At 39.7% G+C, this 13081-nt stretch overlaps 1 protein-coding gene across 12 annotated transcripts in view; it reads right to left on the reverse strand.

Annotated features, from left to right (window-relative positions):
- The window catches only part of TRIP12 (thyroid hormone receptor interactor 12), a 157598-nt gene that overhangs the window by 87308 nt on the left and 57209 nt on the right, over positions 1-13081 (reverse strand). For 7 of the 12 annotated variants that reach the window (XM_062193202.1, XM_062193277.1, XM_062193229.1 and 4 more), the window contains exons 3-5: positions 12650-12775; positions 11041-11843; positions 1543-1648 (exon numbers count right to left, since the gene is read on the reverse strand). In XM_062193202.1, coding sequence (XP_062049186.1) covers positions 1543-1648; positions 11041-11843; positions 12650-12775 — 1035 coding nt within the window. The remainder of the gene's footprint in view (positions 1-1542; positions 1649-11040; positions 11844-12649; positions 12776-13081) is intronic. The other 5 variants (XM_062193269.1, XM_062193262.1, XM_062193254.1 and 2 more) reach the window with 2 other exon arrangements.

Raw genomic sequence — 13081 nt, forward strand, 5'->3', positions numbered from 1 at the left:
GCTACCAAGGCACTAAATTTAAACTGAATCTCAAATAATTCAGAAAATGTTTCAAGGCAAGTGGCTAGAGGGCTTGCGCACAGCATGACCATCTACACTGGAAGTGACTGCACAGGCACTAATTTCCAGGTACCTGCGGAAGGAAAGGTGGTTGCACAGAAAGGCAGGGCAAGACAAATTTTTATACTCAATCACCTGACTTCACATACAGCTTGAACTCTTCAACCATAAAACTCAGTTCATACTTCAACCCAAAATAGTACAAAAACTCTGAAGAACTAAGATATTTTGTCCAAAGTCTTCATTAAAGTATTGCTAAGAAACATCAAAAGGAAATGGGCAAACTAGATATTTTAAACTAAAAAATTTTAAAAATAAATGGAAAAGGATTTTAAAGTGGCAAAGGTATATTTAATAACAACTTAACAAACAACAAGTCATACTTTTTCCTTACATCATTACTGTACCACTGCCAAGAGCAGCCAGAATACAGAAGAATTCTACCTACTTGAGTTATACAGTAGAAAAGCACAAAAGAAAATCATTCCCCTATCACTGTTGTTTGATGAATTTTGTAATGGATACAAACTACAAATAAAACAAAGAGAACTCACATCTCCCTACTGGAGAGGCACTTGGCCAAACTGATCAAGTATGAAAATCTAAGAGGAAATTGTAGAAAAGAGGTTTACCTTCAACTTAAGATTCTCAATTAGGCAATAAAAGTATGAGAAGTAATATCCTACATCACATAAAAGGCAGTTACGTTCTTAAGATGAGATCTACAGCAAGTGGAAGACACAGGAACTGGAAACATGAAAGAACACACACATCGCAGCACCCTGGAAGGTGGCAGGTTCTCCACTCATGTAAGAGACCAAGTTGGAGTTCCTGGCTCCTGACTTTGGCCTGGCCCAGCCCTGGCTCTTGTGGGCATCTGGAATGTGAACCAGTGGATGGGAGAGCTCTATCTCTGTGTCTCTGCCTTTCAAATAAAATAAACTTTAAAAAAAAGGAAAAGAATCTAGACTTTTTATTGAGAGGAGATGGTATAACCATACAAATGAAAAGTAATACTTTTCTCTCCATCACCCATTAAACTTAGTAACTGGTGTCAACACTTTTAGGAATAAGGTAATATTACAGGCATCCCTTTTAATTCTTTAATCATACTCCTGGGAAATTTAAAACACAACCCAAATCCACATAAAGACCTCATTCAGGTTATTTGGCAGACTCTACCACCAAAAACCACGAAAGTTTCAGCTACTGGTAGTAATTCTGAGAAGACAGTGTGGTAACAGAGACAAGAATAGTGGATAAAAGTGTTGTCAAAAAATACCACTATTAAAACTTAGTAAAAATCATATAAACACTGGGGAATAATTCATGAAAATGATGAGTTACGTTAGAAGAAATGTCTGTAATAAACAAGTAAAAAATTACTTAGTGATTTTTTAAAAATGGAGTGAGAGACTTTGATGAAAACTGAAAACATCTGAGCAATCAAAGATAAATCAACTTAATTAGCCAGATCATTACCTGGTACTAGCACAGGAGCCCGTGGTCTTTTGGCGTGTGCTCCTCCTCAAACTGGGGAGCTCGGCAGGGGGGGACTCACTGCGTTTCTTGGTAGATTTCCTTAAACCTATACATGAGAAATGTAAAAGTAAAATTTTATAAAGAGAAGTTATCATGAACTAAAAATTACAAAACTCAGCCTGTTCAAAACTTCACAGAGGAGTGGCACTGTGGTGCAGCAGGCACTGGCATCTCACACTAAGAGTGCCAGGTAGAGTCCTGCTGGCTCCTGTTCCAATCCAGATTACTCCTAATGGACCTGGGAAGAAGCAGAAGATAGCTCAAGTACTTTAGCCCCTGCCACTCACAGGGGAGACCTGGATGGAGTTCCTGCTCCTGTCGCTGCCCTAGATGTGTACCCATTTGGGAAGTCAACCATTGGATGAAAGCTCTCTCTATATATACTTCTGTCACTGTGCCTTCAAGGAAATAAAAAAATAAATAAATCTTTTAGAAATAAAGTTCACAGAATCTTTCCATGGCCCTTCTAGTGACTAACAGGAAAGCTAATGGTTCTTGGCACTCCATTTCAGGATCAGTCTTCCAGTCTGGCTCATCCTTGACTTGGGCTATGTCTTACGTGTGACAGTCCTACCTCTCCCACATCCTCTTCCAAAGTTTTTATCTCTTATTCTCTACTACCGTGCCCACTAATTAAGGCCAAGAGACCTTTCTGTCTGTATATTATTCATTCCATCAATTTATTAAATTTACTATATTTATTACCCTTACATTGTCTCATTTCAGAAAGTTTACGTAATACTTGCCAATAAAGCTTTAAGAGAACAAAAACTGATTTCTTTATGCCACCCATCCCATCAACAAGGAATATACACTAGGCTACTAGAATGTCCAATTTATAGACTATTGTATAATTATGGAGAAAAGCAAACCAGGTACACTTTACATGTTATTTGGGATTACTATTTTATGAATAAAGAAACAGTGACATTATTCATCTACACCTTCTCCAATAAGGTTAACACATATGCCAACATACTGGGCAGTGAGCTCTACCTAAAAACAGAACGCTAATAGCAAAATGTCCCCCCAAATCAACAATCATCTTTCCATGAGAGCTACATTATCATCTTAAATTGATCTAACTTTTTCACAAACCGATTATGTACTGATCCAGGTCAGTTGCTTTTTTCCATGATGCTTTAATTTTGGGCTATTAACTGCCTTATTGTGAAAAGGTAAATTCTTTACTCTTTAAATTACTTAAAAGCATCACTAAACAGTCTAGGAGAAAAGTGGCAAAAGGACTCTATAAAACTTCATGAGCTTTTAAATTTTTTATTTAAAACTTCTTTCAACTTCAGACAATCTCTGCACCACACATTAGGAAAGGTGTTGAACTTGAAAGTTTTTAAAAATATCTTTAAAAATATTTGTTATTATGTATTTATTTGAAAGTCGACAGTTACAGAGAGAGATCTTTCATCCACTGGTTCACTCCCCCAATGGCAGGAGCTTCTTCTAAATCTCCCACATGGCCCATCTTCCACTGCTTTTCCCAGCCCATTAGCAGGGAGCTGGACTGGAAGTGGAGCAGCCTGGATATGAGCCAGCAGCCCTGTGGGAAGCCAGCATCTCAGGCAGTGGCTGTACCCATTATGCCACACAACACTGGCGCCCTATAACACTAGCCACACTTAAGCAACAAAGAATGGTATTGATTACCTGGGAAAACTTCAGGGTTAAAACTGAGGATTTGCTGATAGGCTGTTTCTGAAACAGAACACCAGATCCCTCCTGGACTTGAAAAGCTCTCCTGATCCAGTGATCACATAGCCTTTATTCGCCAGAAAGTATAAAATACAGAAATTCTAGACAACGTACACAGTTGCCAATAGATGCAACATAACCAAACATGAAAGGAAGGAAAGGGATCAGGTACAAATGGGCAAAATAGAGAACATAAGCACCACTCTCCTTCTCAGGCCTCCTCTCCCACCCAGGCCCCATAGTGGGAGAACTCTAGCTTTTAGCCTTTAAGTTTGAAAGAATTTTCCCTGGGGGATTTTACCAGCAGAAGAAAAAAATATATAAAAGCTAAGGATAGAGGTCTCACAATCAGTAAATGGACCCAATCAGATAACTAAACATGGCATCTCAAAAATTTACTGAGATCCTTACAGCTTACACATTAGGATTTTAGCCTCATCTATATGTGTATATGAAGCAACAACCAGGAATTCTGATAGTTCCTAGTTTTATACACAAAAACCAACCCAACCCACACCTGACTATGTCAAAAGAAATTTTACTATTCCTGTGTGAGAAAATGAGAATATGCAAAAGCAAAGAACATCATTCATGTCCTAAGAAATGTATCCATAAGCCAAATACAGGATTCTATAAACATAGCCCCTTAAAAATAAGATAGCAAACATGAAGAAAAATAAAATCAAAGACTGAAAGATAAAGCTGAAGAAATCTACCAGAAATAAAACAAAAATGGCAAGCAAAAAGATTAAGAGCATCCAAAAGCATAATCACATTAAATGAAATGAAACAGAGCAAAGAAAAAACAGATAGGGTGATCAACAATTCTGGCCTGCCTGGGACTCTCTTGGTTTTAAGGTTAACAGTATAAGTCTTGGGTCAAGACCACAAAGGAAGCCAGGATGGCTGGACATTCTAACAAGGAATGAAAATAAACATACAGCAATGAACAATATCATGACATTTTTAAATAATGAAGGTAAAGATATTTAAGCTCCCATAAAGAGATTATATAAACAGATATATAATTCTTCAAAATTCTGAAGGAAAAATAACTTTCAACCCAGACAGCTATATTCAAGAATCCATCAAATATGTATCATGGTGGTATGATACATTTTCAAATATTCAAAAGCAAATACATAAATAAATAAAACTTTTAAAAATCCAGCACTGTGGCCTGCTCCCAGCTAATGTGCTGGGAAGGCAGCAGAAGATGGCCCTAAGTGCTTGGGCCCCTGCACCCACCTAGGAGAACCGGATAAAGCTCCTGACTCCGGCTTGGCCCAGCCCCGGCAATCGCAGCCAGGTAGAGCATTCTCTCTCTTTCTGTCTCTCTCTACCTCTCCCTCTAACTCTGCCTTTCAAATAAGCAAATAAATAAATATTTAAAAGAAATCTTTTAAGTACTTTTGCTTAGAAAGCAACAAAAGATGACATGGAATCTGGAAAAAGGAAACTGAAGATATTGAAGAAAACTTCAAGGCTAGAAACAGTATAACCAGTATAGAAAACAACCATCCAGAGGTCTCTCTTCTTCAGAAAGATGAGACAGATGCAAGTAGACAGCTTGAGAAAAGATTTAGACAACTAGTAAGGTGTATGGAGTTGGTAAGTTCCTAGATTAAGGAAAAACAAAAACATGTAAGAAAGGAAACATTTCTACGTGACCAGCGAAATTAATGTTTACACATACATGGTAATATAAACATTGATTATCGATTGTGCTTAGAAAATCTGAAGTATATACAATATGTGTGTGGTGGGTGAAAGGAGTAGGTAAGGTTAAAATCCTTCCGTAGAAGATCAAAACTTTAAGGGGGAAAAAAAAAAGTTGGATATATAAGTACATAGTTTAGACACTGAAATAAATACCAAAGTCATCAACTATGAGAAAGGACAATGTGGCAAGAAAACAATACAAATATAATTCTTTAAGTCTTTGAATTAGAACTGTGCATAGTCAACACATGAAAGACTAGCAGGATACACACACACACACAGAAGAGGCAGCCTAAGGCATATGGCAGGGTTGGGGAACATCTGGCGCAGACCCATGAAAGGCAACCGCAGGTAGGACTCAAAATCCAATAAATCTTAAGTTGATAATTTTGTATGGTCCACGTATGATGTTATAAATATCCAAAAGGCCCTTGGCAGGAATAAAAAGCTTCCCACCCGTGGCATATAGCATTTTTCTTCTTTGAACATTTTGTATTTTCTGTATTTTTGTAATAAGCATTTTTGAAAGCCCAAGTGTCAAACTATTACAAAGTACCACAATAGGATATAAAAGATCAATTTATACCTACTAATATCTGTTTAATAAAATCGAATTTGGTTAAGTTCATTCTGACTATAACCTGCTATCAAAAATGCCTTACATGGTAACTCACAACAGAAAACAAAGCACAATCTTAATAGAAGAAAATGACACTTGCTTCCTTTTAATGTTCTTTCAAAAAGAGAAACAAAAGAACCTGACAACTCATTTTCTCTAATATAGTGATTTTTGTTTTTTTAAGTCTCAGCAATATTAGGACTCTGCTGGTAATTTTTCAAAGCTGTGACATACTGCAACTATTAACCTCCTGTACACTGCTAAGTTTTTTAACAGCTGCTTTAATATAGAAAACTCTTGATACTCAAGCCTTTTAAGCTCCCATTCAATACTGCACAGGGTTTAAAAATAATCCAACCTTCAACTCAGTGGGAATGATCCTATGAGACATTAACAGCAAATAGCAAGAGTCTGTTAAATTTTCTCTCCTACTCAACTCATTCTTTCCTCTCTTCATGCTAGAACGCAAAGTAGCATGTCTCATACTGAAAGAAAGCAACCTAATCAAAGCAGAATTACCTTCCCAGAATTCAGCATCTGCCTGATTCTTGTCTAGTTCTAATAATGGCCACAGGCTGCATGCAAGTCACCAGAAGAGTGTGAAACCTAAGATGGAAATAAGCTGGTAACTACTGCTGACTGTTATTAATACTGGGCACATGATGTCCACTTTAAATAATGGAGAGTAAAGTAGATCTACAAACATATTAGCCTGGAAATATAATATCTTTAAATTTTTCTATTAAGTCCCATAATTACTCAAACTTTGATCACCAACTACACGTTATAATTCTTTGCCATCACCTATTGCTAAGGCATTTAGAAATCATTTTAATTTTTTAAAAGTTAGCTTACTTTTTAAAAAAGTAGCTAGGCAAAATATATTTTAAAGGCAAATTTTAAAATCAGTGTTACTGATATACTGTAAAAATTTTTAAAACAATCCATATCATTATATTACCTTTCTAGTTTTATATTTATGCCATATAAATTTGCAAAAAAGTATTTACATAGGTTAAATACCACTTAGCTTTAATGATTTCCTAATGCACATTAAAACTTGTCAAAATTATTCTTTCTGGGGGTACTCAAGATCTCTACCACGCACTATGGGGTAACCTCTGTCCCAGAATTATTTTGATGAGTTATAACTGGCAACTAACAAGGAGCCCATCACAAAGTAGCTGCTCCAGCAGCTCTCTGCCAGTTTCTTACATGGAATCTGCTCATCAGTGCATCAACAGCTGCCAAAGCAGCACACTGGCCAAGGTCTCCTACTAAAGGTGTGTTCCAGGGACCACTGCTGTGTCAGAGGTAGTAACAAATGGTCTATAAAGTTGTAAAATACTGTGCTAAACAGAAGCTAAGACTTTCTACAGCTTTCAATGTGAGTGAACATCCTGAATCTCCTTAAGTAATAGGAATTTTTTCACAAACCATCTTGAAAAATACTATTATTCCTACAACTTCAAGAGTTTCCTTTATCGTGAAGTTTTCTACAAACCAATCATCTCTTAGGATGAGCCTTTATGTCAGGAAATATAGCATAACCAAATTAACAGGTTCACTGATTCCTACAAGCTGAAAGAACAAAGGAAATCTAGGCAGAAAATTATGTATTCCCACCTGAAAAAAAAAAATTTTTTTTTATTTGACAGGCAGAGTTAGACAGTGAGAGAGACAGAGAAAGGTCTTCCTTTGCCGTTGGTTTACTCCCCAAGTGGCCGCTACGGCCCAGTGCGAGGCAGCTGGCGCGTTGTGCCGATCCGAAATCAGGAGCCAAGTGCTTCCTCCTGGTCTCCCATGCAGGTGCAGAGCCCAAGGACCTGGGCCATCCTCCACTGCACTCCGGGGCCACAGCAGAGAGATGGACTAGAAGAGGAGCAACTAGGACAGAATCCAGCACCCCGACCAGGACTAGAACCCGGGGTGCCGGCGCCACAGGCGGAGGATTAGCCTAGTGAGCCTCGGCGCTGGCCATCTTTTTTTTTTTTGAAAATTTTTTTAATCACACACAGCAGCCAAATCAATCAATCAATCTTTAAAAATAAATTGTATTAATAGATGCTGTAAAGGGGCTGGTGCTGTTGCATAGCGGGTAAAGACAGCATTGCTGGCATCCAATGTGGGCGCAGATTTGAGTCCCAGCTGCTCCATTTCTAATCCAGCTCTCTGCTATAGCCTGGGAAAGCAGTGGAAGATGGCCCCAATCCTTAGGCCCCTGCACCCATGTGAAAGACCAGGAAGAAGCTTCTGGCTCCTGGCCTCGATCAGTGCAACTCTGGCCATTATGGCCAATTGGGGAGTGAACCAGCGGATGCAAGACCTACCTATCTCTCTCTCTCCCCAACTCTTTCGATAAATAAATAAATCTTTTTAAAAAAATAGATGCTGTAAGAAAACTAATTTCTGAGAAGAGTCAAGACTACAACACTCAAGTGCAGTACATAACACTAGTAACACCTAGTCTTGGAATTTCTAGAAATAAGAGCTGCAACAGATGTGCTCATCAAGACAGGAAGGTTAGAGGGCAGAAAGGGATGTCCGAATCCCACAGAACTGGCTGTAAACTCAACTGGCCACAGAGATTACACAGCTCCTATAATGAACACAACACACGCATATACACATGCACTGGTGCCTCTACCTCACTTAAAAGAAGGTGAAGAAGGAACTAAAAAATGATAGAATTACTCCAACTGGCCAAGAAAGCTTCGGTGGGGCTGAGCTGTGGCATAGTGGGTAGAGCCGACACATGCAGTGAGGGCATCCCACAGGGGCACCCGTTTGAGTCCCAGCTGCTCCACTTTTCTGATCCAGCTTCCTGCTAATGGACTAAGAAAGCAGTGGAAGATGGCCCAAGTGCTTGGGCCTCTGCACCCATGTGGGAGACCTGGAAGAAGTTCCTGGATTCAGATCGGCTCAGCTCTAGCCATTGCGGCCATTTGGGGAGTGAACCAGCAGATCAAAGACCTTTCTCTGTCTCTCTGCAACTCTGCCTTTCAAATAAATAAATCTTTAAAAAAAGAAAGCTTTGGCAGAACAAACAGATAACTAATAACAGATACCTTAAAAAAAAGAGAGAGAGAGATTACCATGCACTGCAACAGCTGGACAGGCCAAACCCAGGAGCCTGGAACTCAAACCAGGTCTCTCACATGAGTGGCAGGGACAACTACCTAAGCCAATATATGCTACCTACCTGGAAGCTGGAATGGGAATGGAGTTGGGAATTAACTCAGGTACTCAACAGTAATGACTTTTTTTTCTTAAAGACTTACTACGTTTACTTGAAAGAGAGTAACAGAAAGGGAGAGACAGAAAGAGATCTTCCATCAGCTGGTTCACTCTCTGCATGGCTGCAACAATGGGGCTGGGTCAGGCTGAAGCCAGGAGCCAAGAATCCTGTCCTGGTCTCCAATATGCGTGGCAGGAGTCCAGTCATATAGGCCATCTTCTGCTGCTTTCCTAGGCACATTAGCAGGGAGCTATATTGGAAGCACAGCAGCCAAGACTAGAACCAGTGCTCAGATACAGGATGCCTGCTTTGTAGGCAGCACCTTAACACGCTGTGCCACACCAGCCTCTCTAGTGGCTTTTTTTTTTTTCCTTAAGATTTCTTTTTTTATTTGAGAGGCAGACAGAGAGAGGAGAGGTCTTTCCATCTGCAGGTTCACCCCTCAAATGGCTGCAACAGCTGGAGCTGGGCTGATCTGAAGATAGGAATCAGCTTCCTCCAGGCCTCCCACATACGTGCAGGGGCCCAAGGACTTGAGCCATCCTCTGCTGCTTTCCCAGGCACACCAGCAGGGAGCTGGATCAGAAGCAGAGCAGCCAGACTCAAACTGGCACACATATGAGATGCCAACACTACAGGTTGTAGCTTTACCCACTACACCACAGCACAAACCTCTCTCTAATGGCATCTTAATCACTGTATCAAATGTCTATCTCCTTTTAATGTTTATTTTATTGATATAGCTAATCTTATTCCATCATTTATACCTTTAATCTTGTAAGATTTTATACATGTGTTTTGCGTAATTAAAGTAACAAGTAGAACAGGCCAGCACCGAGGCCCACTTGGCTAATCCTCCGCCTGCAGCGCCGGCACCCCAGGTTCTAGTTCCGGTTGGGGCGCCGGATTCTGTCCCGGTTGCTCCTCTTCTAGTCCAGCTCTCTGCTGTGGCCCGGGAGTGTAGTGGAGGATGGCCCAAGTGCTTGGGCCCTGCACCCACATGGGGAGACCAGGAGGAAGCACCTGGTTCCTGGCTTCATATTGGCGCAGGGCACTGGCCGTAGCAACCATTTGGGGGTGAACCAACAGCAAAGGAAGACCTTTCTCTCTAACTCTGCCTGTCCAAAAACAAAACAAAACAAAACAAGTAGAACAAAGACTGCACAAAGTAGAAGATGTTATCTTTACAGTAACCCTGTGATAGAGGTTAAAATGTCAGATTTAATATAGCACCTACTAGTATACTTGTCAAAGTGTGGCTAATATTGAATCAACCAAAAGTTCTGGGCTATAGGGTTAAACTAAACAGCACTAACTGCTCTGATTCAACATTCGCTAACTTCGACAAGGATGCTAGTATAAAGTCTTCCAACGACCAAGAAAAGGTTCTAGGCTCTCAAAATATAGATATGAAACCAGAATCTTCTGAGACCTCAAAAAGGGAAAAGATTTTCAGAAATAAGTACCTTGACTAAACTTTACAAAATAGGGCCAGTGCTGTGGAGTAGTGGATAAGGCCGCTGCCTGCAGCGCCGGCATCCATACAGGCACCAACTCAAGTCTTGGCTGCTCCACTCTGATCCAGCTCTCTGCTATGGCCTGAGAAAGCAGTGGAAAATGGCCCAAATGCTTGGGACCCTGCACTAGCATGGGAAACCAGGAGGAAGCTCCTGTTTCCGGGTCGGATCAGCGAAGCTCCACCCGCTGCGGGCATCTGGGGAATGAATCAGTGGATGAAAGACCTCTCTCTCTCTGCCTCTGCTTCTCTGTAACTCTGCCTTTCAAATAAATTATTAAAAAAAAAAAAAAAAACTTTACAAAAATTGAGTGCTTTTAAAAAGTGTAGTTACATGCTTCATTGTTCTGTTGTATTTGGAGAAATGTAAAAAGGACAAATAGAACAAAGTCTTTCAAATAATTAAAATAAACCTTAAAAAAAAAAATAAATGGTAGGAAGGCAATATTCTTTATCCATCTCCACAAAACTAAATGTAGTTTCCATTGTTATGTATTGTTACACATAGACACAAGTAATGAATCTAAGACTGCTTCAGACTGTGGGGTGGGGAAAATCTACTGGAAAGCATCATCACTGATGTCCAACCAAGGGAAATTTTAATCGGAGAAAAAGATATCTCTATAAACTTACTTGCTAATTTGGCCTGTAATCCAGAAGGTCCAGGTTTTGATGTCTCTGACTTAGAAGACCCTGGAAGAGACAGTTTTGTTTTAGGAAGGCTAACTTTCGGGCTGAAACGAGCAGCCCAATCAAATTTTGAAGAGCCACCAGTTTTACTCTGTTCCTTTTCCCTGCTACTTCTTCTGGGACTGGGACTGGATGCTGAACGGGAACGTCTGGCCTTGTTCTGGTCTTTTCCTTGTTTCACCCTGGCTCCTGGTGGTACAGTGGAGGAGACGGAGGCAACAGCAGAGGATGAGGAGGAAGTAGAGGCAGCAGAAGAAGAATCAGTGATGGTGCTACACCCAGCTTTGGCTGAGGTGGCTGATTTTGAAGCCAGCTTGGTAGGTTTTGCAGATCTCTCTTCGGCACCAGTTGATTCGGACCCAGAAGCGCTCTTTACACAAGAACTTTCTGTCCTCTTTCTTTTCTGACTCCGTGAACTACCAGTGGCCCCACTCTTTCTGGTGTGAGCCTTGCTTGTTGATGGCAATTGTGCAGATTTCAGCTGTTGCTCCTGGTCTAAATGTCTCTTCTTTGACTTACTATGTGGCTTCTTCGTTTCTGATGGCGATTCAGTATGCTGAAGTGCTTTGGGTTTTTTCGCAGAGCTAGGAGAATTGGTCCTGTTGTAGTCTGGACTAGCGCTGCGTTTCACTCCTCGAGAATTGTCTTTCTTAGGCACTTGCCCCGTTTTCTGCCTTTCTGAAGTATTGGCTCTGTCTGGATCCTCTGGTTGCGGAACTATGACAGCAGATGACGAACTGCAGCTTCTACGAGGTTAGATGAGAAAAGAGTTAATGCAGCCTGTCATCAGTAAATCTGTCATGCAAAACTGATTTCCTAACTTCTCAAATCTTTGGAAATAAGTGCTTGAAAAAGAATGCAAACATTTTCCTGATCAATACAGGATCAAAGAAAGACAGGTTTTCAAATGGCTCAAAACTGAAAAGATGGGGGGAAAAGGCAGATGTGACTGGGTGGTTTTAGAAGAGTATTCTTTACTCCAAAGATTACTGACAAACTCCTATCATGCAACAAATAAAGCAAAACTAAATCATACAGTAGAAACTAAAATGTGGATATTTTATTCATAAACACAATTGCTTTGTCAAAACTTGGAATAAGCAATAATGTATGTACTTTCAAAACAAAAGGTCAGAAATTTTTTTTATCTTGTATTACTAACCAATACTCACAGTTATATTCATTTCCAAAGATTCCTACCAATTAGATCCCAAGAATCACTGACCTGAACTATGGGTCTGACACTAAAAACTAAAGAAAAAGGTTAAATGAAATTTTAGGTGCCTATAATGGCTTATTAACAAATGGAGGAATCTTATAGCTCTCTAAACAAGGAAAAATCTCACTTTCCAGGGTAAACAAAAAATTCATTGGCTATGGCATAGTACACCAATATCACTACTAAAGTGATAAAATATTAATCCTAAACATTATAATTATAATTAAAACATGTATCATATAACATTTTGGGATAAACTGGTTTTGATAGTATGCAATGATTCAAATATATATAATTCTTCCTTGAAAATGTATAAGCAATGTGAACATTTACCTTTTAGAAAGGTGTCCCCTTGACAGCTCAGTAGTAGTATTAGACTGCACTTTGGGTGCCTTAGAATTAGATTTTCTACTCTCAGGAGGGCTATATCCCTTATGTTTTGCCTGCCCTAAATGTGACCTGTCAGCAGAAAATCAAAACAGAAATCTATCAGGAAACTGAGATGCAAACAAGACACTGAAAGTGAAATATTTTACATTAGAAAAAAGCCTCCCATTTCTTCATTATTGACTCTATCCCTTTTCCAAATATTCACAAAATTATTCTAACAAATAAAATGGCATAAGAAATTTCCTCATAAACCAGCTCTCTCCACACCCAGCACTTAAGATGTCATGCCTATCAGCTGACATACTTGTGTAGCATGATTTTGGCTGCACAAGCATTAGTGAATTTTTCAGTAATTTTACTGCATTCATACATTTT

The sequence above is a fragment of the Lepus europaeus genome, chromosome 1, assembly GCF_033115175.1.
Source record: "Lepus europaeus isolate LE1 chromosome 1, mLepTim1.pri, whole genome shotgun sequence".
Taxonomy (NCBI): domain Eukaryota; kingdom Metazoa; phylum Chordata; class Mammalia; order Lagomorpha; family Leporidae; genus Lepus; species Lepus europaeus.